Source organism: Eschrichtius robustus, chromosome 14 (assembly GCF_028021215.1).
Source record: "Eschrichtius robustus isolate mEscRob2 chromosome 14, mEscRob2.pri, whole genome shotgun sequence".
NCBI classification, from domain to species: domain Eukaryota; kingdom Metazoa; phylum Chordata; class Mammalia; order Artiodactyla; family Eschrichtiidae; genus Eschrichtius; species Eschrichtius robustus.
Genome location: NC_090837.1, coordinates 99,493,536 through 99,515,704, shown reverse-complemented (window position 1 = coordinate 99,515,704; position 22,169 = coordinate 99,493,536). Strand labels below are relative to the sequence as shown.

At 61.0% G+C, this 22,169-nt stretch overlaps 1 protein-coding gene across 4 annotated transcripts in view; it reads right to left on the bottom strand.

Annotated features, from left to right (window-relative positions):
* Positions 1-8,280, bottom strand: part of NFATC1 (nuclear factor of activated T cells 1) — a 101,138-nt gene extending 92,858 nt beyond the window's left edge. For 2 of the 4 annotated variants that reach the window (XM_068563004.1, XM_068563006.1), the window contains exon 1: positions 7,999-8,280. In XM_068563004.1, coding sequence (XP_068419105.1) covers positions 7,999-8,125 — 127 coding nt within the window. In that variant the 5' untranslated portion in view covers positions 8,126-8,280. Of the gene's footprint in view, positions 1-3,234; positions 3,712-7,998 lie in introns of those variants that run through there. The other 2 variants (XM_068563007.1, XM_068563005.1) reach the window with 2 other exon arrangements.
* Between the last annotated feature and the right edge of the window lie 13,889 nt (positions 8,281-22,169).

Genomic DNA, 22,169 nt, shown 5'->3' with positions numbered 1-22,169 from the left:
TAAAAACGCCCCCAAATCTTCACGTCATCAGAAGATGCCCCCTTTCACACGTGAGCCCTGAAACGCCATCCTGCACAGTGAAGGCGGCGGCGAGGGACCTGCCCTCGAGGCCGCCGGGAGGCCGAGGCCCGGCCCATTTCCTCCTGAGTTGCCAGGGCGACAGTCCCCAGCCGGGCGGCCAAAATAACTTAGAAAACAGGAGCCCCGGGCGGGCGGGAAGCAGGGCCACGCCCGCCGCCCGGCTGACAGCAGAGCAGCTATTTCCTGAGACCCAGAGAGAAGCCGGAGGCCCTCTGCCTGCTCCCCAGAGAGGGAAGCCCACCGCCCAGCCTCCTCCCTAGAGGGGCCGGGAGTGGCCCCGGGAGGGCAAACAACGCCCAGCCCAGCCCAGGGCAGATTATTTTTAAAAATTCTCTTTTCTTTCTCCCAACAAATGGCGGCTGTCTCTCCGCACCTGCCGAGTGCTCTGGAAATAAAGAACCCCGGGACCCATGGCCCCTCGAACACCTGGGTGCCACGCGTCCCAGCGCAAGGGGTGGCGGGAGGGACAGGGTGACGGGTGAGAAGATGCCGCTCTCAACTCAGAGAAAATCGTGACAGGGACGAGGGACCCCAAGGTCAGGGCTGGCCGTGTCCTTTTGAGAAAGTGCCCACTTTTGGTTCAGTATCATCTCTAAGGCTCTGCGTCAGCTCGCTTCACAACTGATCTCAGAATTAGTCATTCATTCATTTATTTCTATGCAGGTTCATTCCAGAAATAATGTGAAGTCACTCCTGTCACCCATTAAGAGCTGAAGAATTTAATAAAACAATGTAATCATGAACTTAATAATTAATAGTTACAATGTAATGTTAGTAACTAATAAGAACAAGAAGAAAGTACTTTGTTCATAACTGCCAAAACTTAGAAGCAACCAAGATGTCCTTTGGTAAGTTGAATGGATAAATAAACTGGGGTCCATCCAGACAAGGGAATATTATTTAGCACTAGAGCCATCAAGTCATGAAAAGACATGGAGGAGATGTAAGCGCATGTTGCTAAGTGAAAGAAGCCCATCTGAAAAGGCTGAACACGGTGTGTCCAACTACAGGATGTTCTGGAAAAGACAAAACTGTGGACCCAGTGAGCAGATCAGTGGTGCCAGGGGCTGGGGGAGGGAGGGAGGAACGGGGGGAGCACAGAGGATGTTTAGGGCAGTGAAAACACTCTGTATGACCCCATGATGGTGGGTACGTGTCATTACACATCTGTCCAAAGCCCCAGAATGTACAACACCCAGAGTGAACGCTATGTAAACTACAGACTTTAGGTGATGATGTGTCAGTGTAGGTTCATCGACTGTTAACAAAGGTACCATCTGGTGGGGATGCTGATAGTGGGGGAGACCGTCCCTGTGTGGGGAGGGGGAAATCTCTATACCTTCCACCCAATTCTGCCGTGAAGCTAACACTGTTCTCAAAAAGTCTTAATAAAAAAGAAAAAAGTATGTGTCTTTCGCACGTAAATAGATAAGAAGGAATGTTTTCTATCGACTTCTTCCTAACACCATGACAAGGGGAAGGAGCCCTTTCCATCTCTGCCCAGAGCTCTCTCCAGCTGCCCTTCCCCCAAAGCCTGGTGAATGCTGGGCCCCAGCTGCCAGCACCCCAGAGGGCTTCCTGCAGGAGGCTTTAATGGGACTGTGGTCCCTGGAGGTTGGGGTGGGGGCTGTATGCTCGGCAGTGAGGCTGAAAACGCACCTTGAGAGTGCTACTCAGCTTGCTGTCGGGGCAGCAGACGTGCAAAGAGACAGAGGGAGGCCGCGAGGCCGTCCCCAACCCTGGGAGCTTCCCACGCACCAACGGGGCAGCAGAGCCCCTGAGGACACAGGACGTGCGTGGCAGTCCCTGTCCTGGACTGGCTTTCACACCCTGAAGAGGTCAGGAGTGCGGTCCACACGTCACCAAGCCTCTCATCAAAGATATTTGCTAAATAGACTGAAAAGGGGGTTGGATAACCAAGGAAGAAAGTCTTCCGGTGGAAGCAACCCAGGAAGCCCAGCCAGGACCTGCGCACAGACAGCCGAACCCCAGCAAGTGCAGAAGGCCTTCAGGGCCTGTTTCTCCACTTCCGGCCCCAGATCTGTTCAGACAACTGCCTCGCTCTCCCACCCTCGCCTGCCTTGGCTCCCCCTGACCCAAAGGCCTGGAGGCGGCACAGCCGAGGAAGAGGAAAAGAGAAGACGTTTAGGGAGGACAGATCCAAGCAGCCTTGGCCTGGTTGGAACATTTATTTTTAAAAAAAAACGAGCAGGACGTTGCCCTTTTAAAAGAGGGGCAGTGAATGATACGGAAAATATTAGACAGTCATTGCAGAGATGGGCGCCCGCCGGTGCCAAGTGCGCTGGGCTCAGCTTCACCACTTCACCGCCACGTGGGCAGGGACAGAGAGAACATCTTGAAGACAGACACAGAAAGGGGGCCGACAGGGGGCAGAAAGACAGGTCGGGGAGAGCCAGGCTGCAAGGAGGGGGCTCTTGGTTCCCTCCACGCAAGGCGGCCCCAGGCACAGGCTGGGTCTTCCAGTAAAAGGGGGCGTGATCACTCAGGGGCTTACTCTTATCCAAGAGCACACACCCTGGGGGGCTGGAGGGTTCCTTTACCTTCTGTTTAAGTAGAACCTTTATTTTTGACCGAGAAAAGAAAACGAAAGAAAGGAAAGGCCCGGGGAACTTGGTGGTCCGAGGTACCGGAGGCTAGTTCCATTGGAACTTTTCCGGGCGGGGGGGCGGGGGGAGGAGGGAGGCTTCAGCGCTGAGGGCACAGGGAGCGGGCGGGCAGACTTGGGGGACTCGTGGCCCCCGCTCCGCCGGGACGTCCAAGTCCAGGGCCTGGCACACTGTCCCCTGGCGGGAGCGGCGCCCCGCCCTAAAGAGGAGGCCCCTCCAGCGGGAATGCGCTCAGGGCTCAGCTGGAGTGCGGCCCCGAGCCTAGCACACTTGGCCGGGGGATCTACCGACTCCAAAGGGGCCTCTCTCGCTACCCGCGCTCGCCCCTCAACTTGACCCGCTGGGGAGGCTATGGGCGCTGCCCCCGCCCCTGGCGCCGCGGGGGGTCGGGGACGGGAGACTGGGGGGGCGCCCCGGGGCAGAGGGGCGGGAGCCGCGGCGCGCCTCCGGGCCCGCCCCTCCCGCCGCGGATCCGGCCCGCCCGGCCCCGCGCCCCCGCCCTGCGCCCGGGCCCGCGCGGACCCACCTGCGGTGGCCGCGGCGGCGCTCTCGTCGCTCTGGTTAAACTCGAAGAGGAAATCAAAGTCGAACTCCTGGTCCTCCTCCAGCCCCGTCATGTTGGGTCGGGGGTCAGAGATCAGAGGGTCAGGGTCGGGGTCCGAGGTCAGGGGTCCGGGGTCGGGGTCCGAGGTCAGGGGCGGGATCGAATTCGGGGTTCGGGGTCTGGTCGGGGGTCGGGGACCTGGGTGGGGTCCGGGTCGGGGTCCGGGTCGGGATCTGGGCTGGAGTCGGGCGGGGTCCGGTGTCAGGAGTCAAGGCCTGGGTCGGGGTCCTGGACTGGAGTCAGGCTGGGGTCCTGGGTCGGGGTCGGGATGCCGGGTTGGGGTCGGGGTCGGGGTTAGGGGCCTGGAGGGGGTCCGGTCGGCGTCCGGGGTCGGGGCCCCGGCCGCGGGCACCTGTGGTCGAGGCGCCCGGGGCTCGGCTGCGCCCTGCGCTCGGCCGCGCGTCCTCGGGTAACGTGACTCCCGCTCGCGCCCCTCCCCCCGGCCCTCCCCCGCCGCGCCCCTCCCCCCGCTGTTTCCGGGTTTACATAAACAAGCAGCTTGCCGGCCGCCGGCTTCCGAGTTTTAAATAAACTCTCCCCGCGAGCTGGAGCGCACGCCTTTCACTGGTGTCCCGGCCCCCGGCGCCCACACCCACGCCGGGGGCCCCCAGGAGGCTCTCGGGGTCCGCCCCCCCCGCGCAAGCGAGACCCCCAAGTGCCCCCCGGGTCCGCACTCGGGGGGATACGCGTGCGCCGGGGACTGGGGGGAGGGGACACAGAGTCCAGCCACCTCCGTCCGCCCCGCCGCCCGAGCGCCCCTGCGGCCGGAGCCGGGTGGGCAGGGGCTGGGGGCGGGCGAGGACGGGAGCCGGCGGTGGACCCCCGCCCGCCTGCAGCCTCACTCCGGGGAGGCGGGCACAGCGAGCGGTGCCGGCTGGCTGCACCCGGAGACAGAGGGGCGCGAAGATCAATACCTGCGTCCCGAATTGCTGCTGACGCCGCACCAACCTACTGAACGTGCCTAGAGGGGCCTCCCAGCTGCCGGGCCCCTCGTAGGACGAGGATCAGCCCGTCTCGGTTGCTGCCGAGTCTACAACGCGCACGTCCAGCCGAAGCCCCGCAGCCTGGGCCCGGAGCAGAATTCCCTGGACCGCAGGGCTCGCTTTCAAAGGAGTGGCTTCTTCCCCAACCCGCTGCGGAAGAGCAACGAACACAGGGAACACCGTTTTGCAGCCCCCCGAGCCCGAAAGAGGAAGGTGGGAGGTTGCTCGGGGCTTGGGAGCGCGCTCTCCTTCGCACCTTGAGGCCGGGCTGCTGCTCACGCCTGCCGCCTTCCACTCGCAGGCTGATGCCCAACGGGCAGCCCTTCCTCTTTGGGACCCCGTGCACTTTAGCCCCTCAGATTCCTGAAACACGCGTGCAAGCCTGTGCGCGCACAAGTAGCCTGCCAGCCACCCGTGAGTGACTCCAAAGCTTTCCCAGGTTGAGGGAGAGCTCGCGGGGAGGGGGGGGGGTGGTGTGTGAAACCCAAGGCCTGGACACAGAGCAGCCCGTCCGCACAACATCAGTGTAAAAAGCTAGGCCCGCCTGAGCACCAACTCTCCCAGGACTTTCTCCCAGGTGTTTGTTCTAACTTCCCCGAGAATCTTGGCACCCTGTGACACCAGCATCTGGAAGAGCAAGAGAATGGTGGCCAAGACGGCGGTGTGACAGCATCAGCCACGTGGGGGGGGAGTCGAGTGGGAAAGGAGGGGGGTGCACAAGTGTCCGTTTCTGCAACTCCGCTGCCAATCAAACGAGTCCTGCTCTCTGCCCTGCAGGCCCTCCGGTCCCGTGGGGATTGCTTCTTCCGGAAGCAGAGAACCTGGGAATCACGTGACCCCTCCCCCAAACCTTTTCCCTCTCATGACCCTTTCCAAATCGCTGGTTTTCTCCAGTGATAAACTATAGTTCACTTTGGCCTGATTTAGTTTCTAATAATAGTTCTGTCTTTGAGATGTATGTTGGAGGGCTGTTTTGTTTTAGTTTGCTTTTTTTGCTGACCTTCAGGCAAATGGAAGTACTGTTTTCCGTTCAGAAGCCACAACATTTCATTTTCTCTCTTTTTGGGGATTTTTTAAAGTTCAGCCACCTTCTCACCCCCACCAAAAATTTACACACAAACAACAGCCTCTACCGTCTGTTTAGACTAAAACTTCTCGCTCAACTGTTCTGTCCAGGAGAAAGTGGGTTTACCCTTCCGGGTGCAGCCGAGCCCCCCAGGGTCAGGACTTGGGTCTGCTTTATCCTAAGGCCGAGCTGATCCCCACCTAGTTTCAGATCCCCAGCCAAGGTAACCGGAGAGGGTGGCCGTTTTTTACCTGCTCCTCTTACCAGCACCCCCTGTTGTGCCTTTCGTCTTGTAAATGGTTTGCAGCTATTTGCCAATTCAGCAGACACTCCCGTCTTGATGGAAATGTTTAGCTGGCGCTTCCTGTCAGAGGCTGCCGGTGTGCACCGGGCCCAGAACTCCAGCCCTGGGCGTGATAGAGCAGCAGGGCCTTTTCTAATCTGGATTAGGAAACAACGCCACGAAGTTAAGTGGCAGGAGAACAGCGCAGGCTTTGTTCCGTTCTGGAGAGCCCCGGGCATTCTGTGTGGAACAACCTCTGAATGGGTGGGTGGGTGTACCTACAAGGCCTGCATTTCTCTGCATTCCCCACGCAGAAGAACAAGCACAGGGCCTTCCCAAACAGCAGTGCCTAATGAGCTTTTACCAGATGCTCATTAAACTGGAGGAAAGCGCTGGGGAATCCCTGAGATTCTCAGATGGGCAACTAAAGCCCAGTCGGGCCTGCGGGGGAAGGCCAGATCCATTCCGCCAGCCCTCGGCAAGGCAGGCGTGGACCTGCAGGCACGGCTCTGCCTCTCATACCCTGTGCCTGGCTATATGAAGGATTAGATCATACTTTCTGTTTAGCCTAATTCTGTAGTCCTTATAAATACACCAATATTTGTTTAGTCAAAGGGCATCATCACGTCTGGCGTGCTGCCTCTTAGCAGGGACACCTTCAAATGTATTTTCTTAAGCTGGAAACATGACAAATAACCACCACCCCCATAGATGCCTTTTCCTCTTGTAAGAGAAAAAAGGTTCTTTATTGCAGACAGACCACCGACTGTTGAAGTAAAGAAACCTAAACTTTGAAAGACCCACATTTTTAAAAAGCAGAGATAAGAAACTTTGAAATAAGTGTCAAGGATGTAAAATCAAAATCTCGACAACTTTTAAAACTTTTCTAACAGTAAGAGCTTGTCCTGTAAACGTTACCTGCTGTTTACATTTTACCATTTTCTAAATTGGGATGAAATGGTGAGAAACAAGATACATCTTCCTCCCTTGATAAAAATACTTAGAAATAACATAGGACACCAAGACACTGACCCCATACTGATGTTCTTATATTGAATGTATGGTCTTGAGCTCACGTTTGCTAAAGATAAGGAAGTTCTCCCGAGCTGGCAGTCTTTGAAAACTGCAGTTGTAATGCAAGAGGGGCCGTCATATTTATTAGAATCGTGCAGGAGACAGTAGCATTTACTTCCTAGCGCTCCCCATAAGGGTGTCTGCCCTACAGAATGAGTACTCATCATGCATTGGCAGGCTAGGCAGTTTTCTTAAAATAATTTAGACAAAGTACTTCAGGGTTGATACGGCATTTGGAAAGGTGTCTCCCAGTTTCCATCGTGGTCCCGAACTAGGGTGCTAGTCACCCCTTTCGGAGGCTATCTTCAGACACCTTCAGGAACGCCGTAGGAACTCCGGGCTGCTTTGGTCAGGGGTGGGAGGAGTGCTGAGAGGGTGCGGGTGAGGGGACTGTGGACCTAAGACCGCACGCGGGAGGGTCGCAAGCGCACCGTCAGTAGTGGCGGCCTCGCCATCACCAGCCTTCAGGGCAGGGCAGACACTTATGCCATCTTCGTGACTATGAACAAGTACCTTGAAACTCTTTTCAAACTGTCCCGGGACATCTACGGTTGGAACTCTCAAGTCTCTAAGATTGCAAACTGTCTTGAATCAGGGGCTGTGCCCGACCGCTCCTTTGGTGGCTTTTAGTCCTGCGAGTCGAGCCACCGGCGGGGCAGCGCCACACGGAGCGGTTCGCGGGGCCCAGCGCCTGGAAAGAATCTGCCACCGATTCAGCTCGTGGAGGGGCGCAGAACACCGCCCCCCCCCCCCGCCCCGCAACCTCACTGTACGGCTGGTCTTCCTGGGGCCTTGCCCCACGGGGGAAGAAACCGGCCATCCCTCTTTCCCAGAGAAACCTCGCTACTTTCCAAAGTGTCCTTCCTTCGTGGTTTTGACGGCCCTAACCTCGCCCCGTCCCCCAGCCGCCTGCATTTGAACTGAGTTTCTACAGCCGGAGCAGCCGCGAGGCTGCACCAGCGAAGGCCAAGTGCGCGCACTCAGCGCTAGAGAAGAGGAGACACCTATTGGCAAGAAGGCGCGCTCGAAATCAGGGCTGCTCTGGGGAAACACCAGGGGGACACCGCTTCCCAATCTGTGCAGCGCGCCCGCCGCGCGCCCGGCCACCCGCGCCCCTCCCTGCGCGCGGACCCTGGACCGGCCTGCTCGCCCCTCCGCGGGCCGGGACCCCGCCGGGCGCGGGTCGGACGGGCGCGGGCCGCACGGGCGCCGGGCTCAGGGCGCGGGGCCGGGGGCCCCCCCGGGGGCCGCGGCGGGGGGCTGCGGCCGCTCCGGCTTACCTTCCTCTGCCGACTTCATGGTGCCGCCGGCGGGCGCAGAGGGCCCCAAAGTTTCTCCGCTCCCGCAGACTGCAGCCGGAGGGCCGAGTGGAAACTTGGAAGGGACTGGAAAACTGGTACTTGGCATCCACGCGGCGGCGGCGGCGGCGGGAGGAGCAGGAGGGGGAGCGGGGGGCGCGGGCGTCTTGCGCCGCCGCGCGGGGCCGGGTCTCCCGAGGAAGGACGCCTCTCCCCCGGCGGACGCGCGCCGGCCCGGGCTCAGCGCCGCGCGCCCCGGAGAAACGTCGTGAGGGGCGTGTGCGCGCGTGGCGGGGCCGGGCTGCGGCGGCCCCGGGAGCCCGGCAGGGTGACGGGCGGCGGGGGCTCGGAGGTGTGCGCCCGCGCCCGCTCCCCGCGCCCGGCCGCCCTCGCCGGCGCGGTGACTGACTGTGCCGGCTAGTTCGGAGCCTCTGAGTCTCGCTCTGACGCAGGGCCGCGCTCTGCCTCCTGCCTTTTTAAAGCTGGAAAACACCTCCCCCGCCTCCCCGCCGGCCCGGCCGCTCCCGCGCCCCCTCCCTGCCGTGACATCACGCCCCCGCCCGCCCGAGCCGGCGCTGGGCCCGGGGGACCAGCGGCCGAGCGCCCGCCCCTCCCCGCGCCGGGCCGCCGCTCGCCCGGCCCGCGGGGCGCAAGGGGGGCGGGCAGGGGCGCACCCGGCGCACGGCCCGGCCCGGACGCCTGGGTCCACGCGGGTGTCCTGAGAGAGCCACACTCCGCTTTAATGAGGGGGCGGGGAGGGGGGCCGGAGACGAGGGGGGTGCCAAGAGGGCCCTGCATGCTGAAGTCATTATGTAAAATCGCAGGCTTTCCCTGCTGTGGAAATTTGGAAAAGCGCTTCCACTGGCAGGCCCGAGAAAGGAAATTCCCATCCCGCTAAATTACTAACAGATTGCACGGCAGTCCCGGGACGTGGAGTTATTGTCATTTTTCTTCTGTAAATATCTGAGCGACCCAGATTGCCTGTTGCACGGCTGGCGGGGGGGAGGGGGCGTCTGGGAGAACCGCGAGCCCCTCCCCGGGCTCCCAGCCGCCGGTCCCCGGCCCGCCCCAGAAGGCCAGGAGCGGTTTACGGGTGCGACTTCGGGGTTTCTAACCGACGGGGGCTGGTCTGAGAACCGAGAGCCGGCGCTCGGGGAAACCTCTCCAACCGGCCCGTTTCACTTTACACTTTTCCTCTTTCAGACCCTGTTGCTTCTCCTCGGCGCGGCTCAGCGGCCAAAACGGGACCGTAGTTTCGTGTTGGCCTTGGAGGGAAGGGACTGGAGTGTTTGTTCGGGCGGTTAAAATGTCTGGTGTATAAAAATCATAAATCTATTGCACGACACCCTATGTGGTTTAAAATAAACCCAGAGCAAAAGACTTGTCTGCCGCGGGGACCAGGAGGCCTGCAGGTCGCGCGGGTGGGCACCCTAAACGACTCCACGCCCGGGACCTGGGGAAAGTGGGGTGCGACATTTGACCCCATCTGTGTGTTTCGCTGCCCCTCGGGCGCGATATTAAACAGTAAGAAGGTGCCCGGCGGGGGCGATACCCGCGTCACCGCCGCCGGTTATCGGTTCATCCCAGCGGCGTCGACCGGACAGGACTGAAATCCCTTCTTCCGGCGCAGGTCTCCCCTCGGGTGTCTGGTGGGTGTCAGGACACTTTTCGGGTGCCACTACCTGTGGGTCTGCTCCCACCGCGACAGTAGGGCCTGGCACGCGCCTTGTGCCCCAGGCAAAGGGAGGGGGGACCCCGCGTGGACACCGGGGCTGGGGGTGGGAGACCCCCACGAGGAGGCTGGAGGCCTAAGAGGGGGACCTCGCGAGGATGCTGAGGCTCGGGGGAGTCGCCAGGACACCGAGGCTGGGGGGGACCCCGCGAGGACGACGAGGCTGGGGGGGGAACCCGGCAAGGATGCTGGACGCGGGGCGGGGGCGGAGGCGGGGCGGGGGGCCCGGGGCGTGCAACAGAGCCGGAAGCCGCCAGGGGGCGCTAGGGTCGGGCCGCCCACGCCCCTCCCTCGCCCCGCCCTTTAAAATGATCTGGCCGCGGTACGTTCTGGTGTCCCCAGACCTGGGCGCCAGGGTTCTGCCAGGAGAGTTTGCGTGGAGAGGTCCCGCCCCACTACCAGGACGGGCCAGGAGGAGGGGGCCGAGTCCTTGCGGGGGGCGAAGGGGGGTGTGGAAAGTTGTATTAAAATAAAGACTGACTCTCACCCCCTCCCGTCCGCCCCTCTCGCGCTTTCACACGCGCGCGGGACCGTCTCCCGGTCCTGGAGCCCGCGAGACCCCCTGGGGCCGGGGGCGCCCCTGGGCTGCAGAGGGGCCGAGCTGGGGGCTGTGGGCTGTGGGCCGCCACTGCTCCTCCTCCTCTTCCTCCAATAAATAATTTTCACTCCATCCAGAAAAGCTCTTTTCCTGTCTGCTCTCAACGCGCCCCTTATTCCCCCTCCCGGGTGACGGAATCCCCGTCTGTTTCCCTCTGTTTAATTCCGTTGCCGGGACCACGGTGGCCGCGCGCCAGGGCGCAGGGAGTTCCGGGGGCGGCGGCGCAGCTCTGTGGCCAGCGCGCCCCCGTGTCCGCCTCGGGCCGGTCCTGCGGCCACCGCGGGACCACGGGCCTCCGTCCCCGCGGCCGCGGCCCCCCGCGCTCCCCTTCCGCCTCTCCGGGTCCTCCGGCCTCCTCTCGAAGTGTGTTTATAGCTGCTACTAGGAGAGACGTTACACGGATTTTATTTTAAGGATGGGTGATGACTAACGCAGTTAAAAGGAGCTTAGGACAGAAAACAAGACTATTTTTAGATTACTGTTGTTTCTGTGGATTATTGGGGCAAATACACCCAAAGAAGCTTACCATTTTCAAAGTCCCTTTGGATGCCAAATCCTTTCTCTTGGAGCACACTTGGGTAATTCATCCACCCTGCCCAATATTTTCTATAGACTCTGCAGTCGCCGTTGCTCGGGTTTTTGTGTTTAAGCACAACTGCTATGGAGACGCCACCCTCAGGGACGTGGGCGGTCCGGGACCTGGTCAGGAGGACCTGGGAAGCCCTGGCCTGGCTGGAGCTGCCCTGAAGGGGAGGCTCTGTCCCCCGCCCTGGGAGCCCCGCTGGGGACCGTATGGCCCACCTGGCCTGGGGCTTTGCAGCCTCCAGGGCGGCAGCTTCCGGGCACACACTTCACTGGCAGGGGCTCCGGGGCAGGTGCTGGGCCACGGCCCACCCTTTCTTCCTGTTCCTCAGTCGCACACCCAGGTGCCACTTCTTGCTGGGGAAAATCACCTCAAACGTCTGCGGGTTGAGCGTGAATGCTTTGTGCTGGCCAGGTCCACATGGTGAGCCCGGCGGTGGCCAGCTTAACGTCCTCCCATTTGGAAACACTTTGGGCGTCTGAATCCTCTATAAGGGGCAGGTGTGCGTTCTTCCTGCAGCAGCTTCTGGGCAGCCAGCAAGAAGCACATGGACTGAACAGAGGTGCTGGCAGGTATGCTTGGGTACAGGGGCAGCTAGCCAGAGGGTGGAGACTGGCATGAAGTCGAAAATCAGAATTATGAAGAGGGTATTTACTTCTAAGTAAACTTAGCTGAGGTTGTTTTTAAAAAGCCAATGGCAGTACATCTCCAGGTCGTGGCTGAAGTTGAGAAAGATGGGACTGCACACCTGTGTCAGCCCCTCCAGACGTCCCTCTTCGGTCTGAGGTGTCCTTAGAGGTCCATGGATTTAGGGTTTGGAGGTGTACACTGTGCTTTCACTTGTGAAATCGCTCTTTAATCCACCCCTCCTCCCTGGAACAGGGCAGGGGCCTTCTTCGTCTCCCGAGCACGCACCCCAAGCACCACCGCCAGGGCTAAAGCCTCAGTCGTCCGTCAGTCAGCTCCCCTAAGCACAGCTCTCAGCACCGCCCCTGATGTCCTGCACCCTCCCCCGGCCGGAGCAGTCCCTCCCCCACCTCACTGCCCCCCACCCTGCGTCTCAGCATCACCCCCACCGACGCCCAGAGCCCTCCTCCAGGCCACCTGCCCCCCCCCGCCAGGTCCTTATCACCCGTCTGATACATCTTTGCCCACCGCCATAGCCCCTCACACTGCCGTCCAGTGTGCTGGCCTTGGACAGCCCGAGTCTGCTTTATAGCCTGGAACATCCTACCTGGAGGATGTTCCAGGTGACCTTGAGAGGAACATGTGTTCCGCTGTGGCGGGGTGGCACGTCCTAAGCACGTTTGGTAGGCCGTGTTGGTTTACGGTGTGGCTCAAGCCTTCTGTTTCCTGGTTGGTCTTCCGTCTGGTTGTTAACATCCATTATCGAAAGTGGGGTATTGACGTCTCCACCTATTGCTGTAGGAACAACTATTTCTCCCTTCCTTCCATCAGCTTTTGCTCCATATATTTTGGAGTTCGGTTGTTAGATGCACATATGTTTCTAATTGTTATGTCTTCCTGATGGATTGGCCCTGTTATCATTACGAAACATCTCTCTTTATTTGTAATAACACTTGTTGTGTTAAAACCTATTTTGTCTGACATCCGTGCAGCCATTCCAGCTTTCCCGTACCTGTTCTTTGCATAGTATATTTTTCCACCCCTTTAGTCCATTCATGCCTTTGAATCTAAAGTGTGCCTCTTATAGCCAGCTGCAAGTTGGATCACCTTTTTTTTGTCCAGTTTGACCATCTCTGCCTTTTTATCAGCTTGTTAAATTCATCCACACTTAATGTTATCATTGATACCATTGGATTTATATCTGCCATTTCATTTTTCCTGTTTCCTATTTTTCTCATGTCTGTTTTGTTCCTCTATTCTTCCTTTACTGCTTTCTTTATTTTAAGTGAATGTTGTCTAATGTAGCATTATGAATTCTTTAATGATTTTTACCCTTTTTAAAGTTATTTCCTTAGTGGTTGTTCTAGGGTTTACCACTTACATTTTAACATCACGATCAGGTTTAGATTTATACTAGCTTAATTCCAGTGATGTACATAAGCATTAATCTTACGTGGGTTTATTCCTTTTTCCCCTTTTTATGGCATTATGTTACTTAAATGACAAATAGTAATGCTGCAAACTCAGCGGTACTCTGGAATCGTGCTTCCTTTACCACCTGTAGTCAATCCCTCCATCCCGGCTCTGCTCCACCCACTTCCTTGGTACTGTTATTGATGAAAATATTACACGTGTATTACATTTCCACTAATACTAGGCCTGACATTACATTATATCTATATTCTTTTATACAATTGCTTTTTAAATCAGGTATTAGAGCAAAGGAGGAAAATATACATTTGTACTGCTTCGTAAAATTACCTCCTTACCTTTAACAGCACTCTGTTTTCTTCGTGTGGATTCAGTTTCCGTCTGGGGTCATGTGCTTTCAGCCTGAAGAACTTCCTTTACTTCTCGTAAGGTGGATCTGCCAGCAGCCACTTCTCAGTTTTTGTGTATCTGGGAAGATCTTCATTTCACCCTCAGTTTTGAAAGATAGGTTTGCTGAGTATGGGATTCTTGGTTGACAGTTTCTTTTTTTCCTTTGAGCACTTCGGATGTGTTACCCACTGCCTCCTGGCCTGCGGTGTCTCTGCAGAAGGCCAGTGTCATTTGGGGTCAGTCCTACTGGGGGCCCCTTGAAAGGGACATCGTTCTCCTCTTGCTGCTTTCAGGATGTTCTCCTTGCCTTTGATTCTCAGCATCTTCACTGTGATGCAGGCCTCTCCTGGCGTGGAACCACCCTCACAAGCTGGGGCGAGGGCTCTGGGGGTCCCGGCGTTCTCAGGGTACAGCCTCCATTCCACTGCAGGAGTGGGGGCTGCGTGGGAGTAGGTGCCCCTCTTCCCAGCCGCACTCCCCGGGGACTCAGCCCACGGGCACAGGGAGCCCCGCGTTGGTGGCTGCAGCCTCTGGAGCGGAGCCCCCTCCTTGCTGAGCTGGGACGCTGCGGGAGTCTTGGTTCAAATACCAAAGACTCTCCTTTTTAAACCAGTTTCCATAGATTTTCTTGACTAGATGTTTCATTCACCATTGTCCTTAGGAGCATTTGCAGAGGCTTTAAAAGGTTGTTTTCTTTTAAACGATTTTCTCCGTTTTCACTGTGAAGCAGGTCAGCTGGGCTCCCCGTGCTCACAGCGCAGAAGCTGATGTGGCGTCTGCGTTCCAGTCCCGCGCGGCACCCGTGGGAGCCCTCATCAGGGTCTTCACCTCGTGGGCTGTTGTGAGGGTTAAAACGTGACCAGCCCCTGGCCGCTCAATGACTGTGACGATCATCTCAGAGTCAAACTGTCCTGGGCTGGATTGTGTCATCCAAGGATGTGCTGGAGCCCTGACCCCCGGTACCCGTGAGTGGACCGTACGTGGAAGTAGGGTCCTTGCGGATGGGATCGGTGAAGAGGCGGTCATTAGGTGGCCTGACCCAACGTGGCCGTCGTCCTCATGAGAAGAGAAGGTGACGGGGCAGCGACACGGGAGTGACCCTGAGGACACCGGCACCACCGGCCCCTGGGAGAGGCAGGGGGATCCTCCCCTGGAGCCTTGGAGGGAGCCCGGCCCGGCCGGTGCCCTGACCCTGCACTTCTGGGGCTGCGAGAGAGTATCGTTCTGTCCGTTTGAGGCCCCAGTTTGTGGTACTTTGCTCGGCGGCTCCAGGGAACCAAGTCAAAGGCCGGTGGTGTGTATTTCCTTCCGGGAGCCCAGGCCACGTCATGTCCTGCTGTCTCCCTCCCTCGGGTGCCCGGGAAGCGCCCACCCAGCGCTCCCTCCAAAGGACCCGCCGTGGAGCCTGGCTGACAGCCCGCTGGGGGCACTCCTGACCCGCTGAGGCCACCACGGCCGGGCCGGTGGCCATGGTGCCACCCCAGGCCCCTCTTCTCCCCACGGTACCCCCGTCAGGCAACTTCGCCCGGGGACCCCTCCATGTGGGTCGTGAGCTGCCCTGCTCCCCGTGGGACTCAGGCCTGGTGCTCCTGCAGCTCCTGGGGGCCGTGGGGGGGGGGTGAGCCCGCGGCTCTGAGGTCCCCCCGGGAAGCCGTGCCCACTGGGCCCGCGAGGAAGGCGCAGCCAGAGGCGGATTCCTGGGCGGTTTGATCATCTGGATCCAGAGGCACCTGAAAGCCCAACTCTGAGTTCCTCACGCGGGGAGGAGACCCCTTCCCTGTCTCGCTGCCTCCATCTATTTTGCTGTGGGATTCGGCCTCAGCTAGAACCCCAGGTCCCACAGGAGCCGCCGCTGGCACCCGGGCGCTGCCCCTGCTCCGCAAGGCCCGAGAGGAGGCGGAGGCGGAAGGACGGGTGAGGGCGGAGGCTGCGAGCCCCCGGCTGAGCAGAGGCCTGGCGCTTCACCCCGCTTCTCCTGGGGAATTCCTGCTCCAGCTCCCCCTGCCCTGAGCCCCGGGCGGCCGCCTCGCGCCCTCCCTGCCCGCCTCAGGCCAGCTGCGGGCTTGGTGAGCCCTGTCCTTTACTTCTGAGAAGTCGGAGGGGTGCGGAAGAGAAGGGCACTCAGCTCCCCTGTTTGGCCGTCGCGGCATCTGCTCTGGCCACCGACCCGGCCGGAGGGCACTAGGTTCCACCTCTTGTTTCTGGCGAGGGTCGGGGTTTGCACCTGTGAGCTCGCAACGCTTTCCTTTTGTGAGAGAGTAAGGGGAATAATAGTAACAGTTTTCTGGCGGCAAATTTGTTAAATTAAGCAGCAACCCAAGGCGCGCCGCTTTCACCCCCGGCCTTAGACGGGGAGGCTGCCGAGTCCTGTCTCTGCTCCGACTGGCTTTCGTTTTACACGCGGCGGTTTTCGGGAGGGGGGCGCAGGCCAGCCGCCCCTCCCGGGCCCAGGGCTCCGACCCCGCGGCGAGGTGGAATCTGCCCATGGCTTGGGGCTGCCGGGCTTCCCAAACTATTTTTAAAGTGTTTTTGGTTCAATAAAGCTCTAAGCAAGTTTTGCCAGGCACTTTTTCCATTAACTTTTAAACCGGAGTGAATTTCAAGGGAAATTTAATCCGTGTGCTTCTGATTCATTTACACTTAACTCATTGAGGTGCCGTGTTGAACTGTTTGATGTTGAAGCAGAAGGCGGCTTTCTACAAGCCTGCTTGGCCTTTCTTCCTTCTTGGAAACAGGACGTGGCATCTCGCCAGAGTGTAAATGGATGTGATCCCTCAGTGACGGTGCTGTTTCAAACCCACACCCTAGAGCCTGGGGCTGTCGCTGGGCCCTGGGCTGCTGGGTCCCCAGGCGGGTGGGGGAATGGGGCCGACACCCCGGCACAGCCCTCTGGCTCTCCCCCATTTGGGCCTCAGGTACCCAGACAGCAAGAGAGCCTGTACTGTGCTTGTCTCTTTAAAACTTGTGTCAATACACATAACAAAAATTTACCATCTTAACCATTTTTAAGTGTACCGTTCACTGGCATTAAGTACCCTCACACTGTCACCAGCATCCGTCTCCAGAGCTTTCTCATCTTCCCAAACTGACACTCGGTCCCCGAGCGACGCCGGCTCCCCTCCCCTTCCCCACCGTCACTCTGTCTGTGAATTCGCCTGCTTAGCCCAGGCCCCTCGTGTAAGTGGAATCCCACAGGATTTGTCCTTTCGGGACGGCTTATTTCACTCCGCATCATGTCCCCAAGGTCCAAGCGGGTTGTACCCGGGTCAGAGTCTCCTCCCCTTCGAGGCTGAATCAGATTCTGCCGTGCGCAGGGACCACGTTGTCCTCCGTACTCGTCCGTGGACGGGTGTTTCGGTCATGTCCACCTTCCAGCTGTGGGAGCGGTGCTGGCCTGACCGTGGCTGCGGACTCCCCCTGAGACCCGGCCTTCAGTCTCTGGGCGACATGCCCAGACGTGGGGTTTCTGGATCCCACGGTGCTTCTGAGTTGGGCTCTTCGAGGGACCAGCGGCTTGTGCTTGGTTTGTAGGTGGCGTCGCGGTGGCCGCTCTGGACAGGTTCTCAACAACTTCCCCTCCGGGGATCCGCGCTCCGGTGAGACCTCCAGGCTGGTGGCCGGACCTCGGCAGGGCCCGGGGCAGCGGGGAGGGGCGGCGGGGGGCCTCCAGGCCCGGCACCTGGGGTGCAGTCAGCTCCAGGCTGGAGGCGCTCCAGAGAAGACACGGCGCCCGTCGCAGCGCAGGCGGAGAACCAAGGCCTCTGGGGCCCAAGGACAAAGGGCACGGCCACAGCCTCGCGGGCTCTGGGCCTGGGGGAGCGAAGAAATAACCCGGGGGTTCTCTCGTCCCCGTCAGGAGTGGATCTGTGGCTGGGCCCCCTCTGTCTCCCTGTCTCTGTCCCTCCCTCGTCATCGTTGTTTTGTTTTTGTTTTTAATTTATTTTTTATTTATATTATTTTTATTTTTGGCTGTGTTGGGTCTTCGTTGCTGCACGCGGGCTTTCTCTAGTTGCAGCGAGCGGGGGCTACTCTTCGTTGCGGTGCGCGGGCTTCTCATTGCAGTGGCTTCTCTCGTTGTGGAGCACAGGCTCTAGGCGTGTGGGCTTCAGTAGTTGTGGCACGCGGGCTCAGTAGTTGTGGCTCACGGGCCTAGTTGCTCCGCGGCATGTGGGATCTTCCTGGACCAGGGCTCGAACCCGTGTCCCTGGCATTGGCAGGTGGATTCCTAACCACTGCGCCGCCAGGGAAGCCCCATCACTGCTCTTTAATGATGAACGTAGCCATGCTCTCAACTGTGGTCCTCACGGGGTGTCCTCCTGATCTGCTCACGCTGGGCACCAGGCTGCCAGGTGGGCTGGGCCTTGGTTGCCCCTACTGGGCAGTGTGACAGGGGCCCTCGATGGCCCCGGTGTCCCGGAGGGGGTGGGTTCTGCAGCTGAGTGGCTCACCCACCAGCCTGGGGGATGTGGTTACTGAAATGGCTGCAGGTTCCCACCAAGCTCACCAGCTGGATGTCCACCCACTGTCCACCTTCCCCAGTTTCCTCCTGAGGACCCATGTGGGTGCCCCGAGCTGGAGGCTCTGGGAACAGGGTCCCTGGGCCGAGGGCAGCACGTCCTGCAGACCGCTAGGGCCACGTGCTGGGGTGGGAGGGTGGGGAGCGGGGGGGGGGTTGTCCAGGCAAGGGGCCCCCAGGGAGGGTTAGCAACGCATTCTGGAGGCCTGTCACCCTGCGAGCGCTGTGTCCGGATCCAACCAGCCTGAGCCCGGCCCCAGGTCCCAGCACCCGGCAGCTGCCCCGCCCCCCGTGGGCCCCACCCCCGGGCCCACCCCTCCAGCCTGCACCCGGAGACCCGGCTCGGCCGCCATCTCCCCGAACCCTGACCCGCATGGCAGACGGAGCTCGGCTTGCCCGGGTCACCTGCCTCCTTCTTGCTGCCATTTCAGCTTTTTCTCATTTTGTCACAAATTGGGGGGGATGGTCAGGGGGCAGTGAGAACTCCCAAGGGGCGGGGGTGGCATCAGTCAGAATGTTCCAGCGATTTCAGGGGGTGCAGAATCCACAGCCTGGCATGTGTGCCCACGTGGGGTGCCAGGCGGTGGGCAGGAGGCATCCCCGGCACCCCCGGGACGCCCTGTTGGCTGGAGACGGCCGCCCTCAGGTCGCGTGGGGAGCCCCTCACCCCTGCCGAGAGGCTCCTGCTACAGGCTTCACGCCCAGAGGTGGCGGGGTGTGGGACGGCCAGCTGGGGACCTCACAGCCCCGCCATCGGCACGGGCTCCAGGCGGCCGGGCAGTGGGACCTCAGGACCGGGCCGAGGACGCAGGTTGGCCGGGGAGGAGTGGGAGGTTTGCCCCTGGAGCCCCCGCCAGGCTCCCAGGGTCCTCAGCATCGGGGTGGTGGCGCCTGAACCAAGGGGCCCATCCAGTCTGCTGGGCACGAGCGCCTCACATCCCGCCAAGTGGGGCCTGGAAGTGGGCGCGCTGAGCTCGAGCTGGTGGCCGCGGGGGACGCACCCACGACCTGTGGGCCGTCACCTCCCTCAGGAAGCTGGTGGCTCTTCCCGAGTGACCTCGGCACCGTGACAGTGACGCAGCCTCACGACCTTCGGGGACTGAAAACCACGGATCCTTAGAGAAAAACAGGAGCCGCTCCGAGGACGTCAGTGAGACGTGTGGCTGGAGGGTGATGACGGTGTCCTGGGCTGACCTCCTCCAGAACCTCCTCCAGGACCTCCTCCAGGACCTTCTCTAGAACCTTCTCCAGACCTCCTCCCTCCTCCAGGACCTCCTCCAGGACCTCCCCTTCTCTAGAACCTTCTCCAGACCTCCTCCCTCCTCTAGGACCTCCTCCAGGACCTTCTCTAGAACCTTCTCCAGAATCTCCTCCAGACCTCCTCCCTCCTCCAGGACCTTCTCTAGAACCTTCTCCAGACCTCCTCCCTCCTCCAGGACCTCCTCCAGGACCTTCTCTAGGACCTCCTCCAGACCTCCTCCCTCCTGCAGGACCTCCTCAGGACCTGCCGCAGAGCAGGTGCTCAGGCCGGGGGGGCCGGGGGGGGCAGGTAAACTCGACATTTGCTGGTTACTCTGCTCCGTGGTTTCGGATGAGGGTGGAACTTACCAGCTGGAGCGGGGGCCTCACCCAGGCTCATGGGCCAGGAGGCTGCACGCTGGGCTGTGAGATGTCGCCCCAGTTAGGGCTGTGGGTCTAGGGGCGCAGCTGCCTTCCTCTCCTGTTTGAGGAAAACAGTAAGAAGGATGGCACCCCTTGTCCTGGGGCAAGACCCAAAGTCGTCGTCACGGCAACAGCCTCCAGACGCCCAGAGGACCCCCACTCCCCGGTGTCTTCAGATAAGCCCACTCCCCTCGGAGCAACAGTCAGGGCCACTCAGGACGGGAGGACGTCGGGGCTGAGGGGACGTCCCACAGTGCAGCTCACCTGTGTGTGGACAGTACCCCCTGCAGTTGTGCCCAGAAGCCCCCAGCTTTACAGAAACCCCCGGCGGCTCCTGGGAGCCAACAGGTTAAACGCCGAGGCTCCGCTCAGCCACCCAGGTGTCTGACTTTTCTCAAGATCCAGCTCCTCGGGGTCGGGTGGCAGGGTCGGGTGCCAGGCAGGGGACAGGGTCCCCGGCACAGTGTGGCCGCGAGGGCGCAGCCCTGGCACCTGATTCCATCACAGACTTAAAACCGTCTCAGTGCTTGGCTGGCGATTTCTCTGCACCTTCGGGTCAGGAAGAGACTGGAACCCTTGAAGTGATATCAAGTCACTCCGAATCAACAGTGCTGAGGTGTCCCGCACCCCCTGCAGGTCGCCCGGGATCGCAGGACTTGGGAGGAGTTTTTGCAGATGGGCTCGGTCACGGTGAGGCCGTCCCAGAGCGAGGCCCCACCCACTGGCCGGAGTCCTCAGAGAACCCGGGGCTTTGGACGCAGACGCGCGGGGAGTGGCGGGGGTGAGGGCGCGGGCAGAGGTCGGAGCGCCGCGGCCACAGCCAGGAGCGCGGCAGGCCAGGCGGGAAGAGGCAGGCGGGGCCCCTGAGCCTGGGAGGGAGGGCGGCCCTGGACACCGCCTCACTCCGACTCCCGGCCTCCAGACCCGAGGGGGTGAACCTCTGTCCTTCCACCTGGTTGGCGGTGCTTTGGGGGCCCAGCTCGGATCCAGGGCCTGGGGGCCCCTTCCCAGGACGTTGGGGGTCGCGGCTGGGACGACGGCCCCTCGGGTTCTGCTGAGGGCATCGTGTTGAGTGAACACGGAAGGGGCTCAGCTGGGCCGCGGGGGGCGAGGGGGCCCGTCCACGCCCGGGAACCGGGAGCCCCTCCCGCAGGGCCCTGTGTAGTGGTGGCCTGGCGTCCCCGGCGCCGCTCCCCTGCCGGTTCTGGCCTTTTCCTCATCCTTTGCTCAGGTCGTGTCTGCTCGTCGGCCCAGAAGGTCCAAAGTTCTGCCCAGGCCTCAGCCCGGGGCCTTCTGGCCGCGAACCCGCCTCTGCCTCCGGAACTGACTGGCCACCCCACCAGGTGGACAGACGTGGAGCTCCAGGCGGCCCGAGGAGGGGGCCAGATGGATGACCGATGCGGGCGCCGGCCGCCACGTGTCCCGGGGCGGCCCGCGGTGGGCGGAGCCTCCTGCAACCCTGGGGGCCGGGCAGCAGCCACGTGACGCCTGTCCCCGGGGGCTCAGAGCCGTCCACGGTGTCCCTCCCGGCCCCCCGTGGCCGGCAGAGGGGACGGGAGAGGCAGGCGGGGGCCGTCCACGTCCACAAGTGCCCTCAAGGTGCCCCTGCCACGCGCTAGGCCTGGCGTCTGTGGCCTCCCGGCCTCCCTGAGCCATGAGGGCCCCGGGGACCCGAAAGCAGCGTGGGGACGGGCTGCGGCTGCAGCTGCGGAGCCCAGGCGGCCGGTTCCGGGAACAGCCTTGGAAAAGAGCACCGGGGGTGGGGTGGAGTGGGGCTGTTCTCTGGTTTTAAAAATTCGGAAAATCCTGCAGCTCAGGGAGGACTGTTTCCAGACCTCGGTCCTTCTGGGCCCCGTGGTTCCGCTCAGCCGTCGTCTCCGAGGCCCGAGGCCCAAGGCCCCAGAGCCTTCCGGGCCCACCAGGAGCCCCCCTCCACTGGGACGGGGGCAGGAGCCGCGGGGCCGCTGGCGGGGTCTCCCCGGGAGGACGGGGGGAGGTGCCGCCTGGGCTTTATTATGAGGAGGTACCCCGGGCCCCATGCAGGCAGAGTGGACGCCGCGTGGACACAAACGCCCGGGTGAAGGCAGGTTCTTCAAGGCGACGAACCCCGGCCCCTCAGGGAATCACACTTTCTGGGCTCGGCTGTTGCAGCCCAAGGAGACGCCCTGATCCTAAGAGCCCAGACATCAGCCTGGACCCTGCGGGCCGTGGGCGGCATTTCTTAGCTTCCAGCGCCACCTGCTGGAATCTCCCGGAATTACAGCCGCTCCCCGGGGCGCGGTGGCCGAGGCGTTTCCTGTTTATCGGAGCCCAGCCAGGCGGCCGGAGCGCGGCTGAACAGGGCCCGCTGGGCCCCAAAGTGCCCGGCGACTGCGGGATCGCAGGGGAGCAGCCACCGCACCCCCTTCCTGAGGACACAAACTGATACGACCTGCCCGCCGTGCCCCGGGCCCGTCCCAGCCCTGCCCAGAAGCTCGGGGCACGGGCTCCCCGCCCAGCTCCCCACGGCCGGGACAGAGGGACACGAGGAACCTTCCCGACCGGAGGGCTCAGACCAGGATTTAGTGAGAAGTAGGGGAGCCCAGCACGGTCCTCCTCGCATGGACGGCCAGCT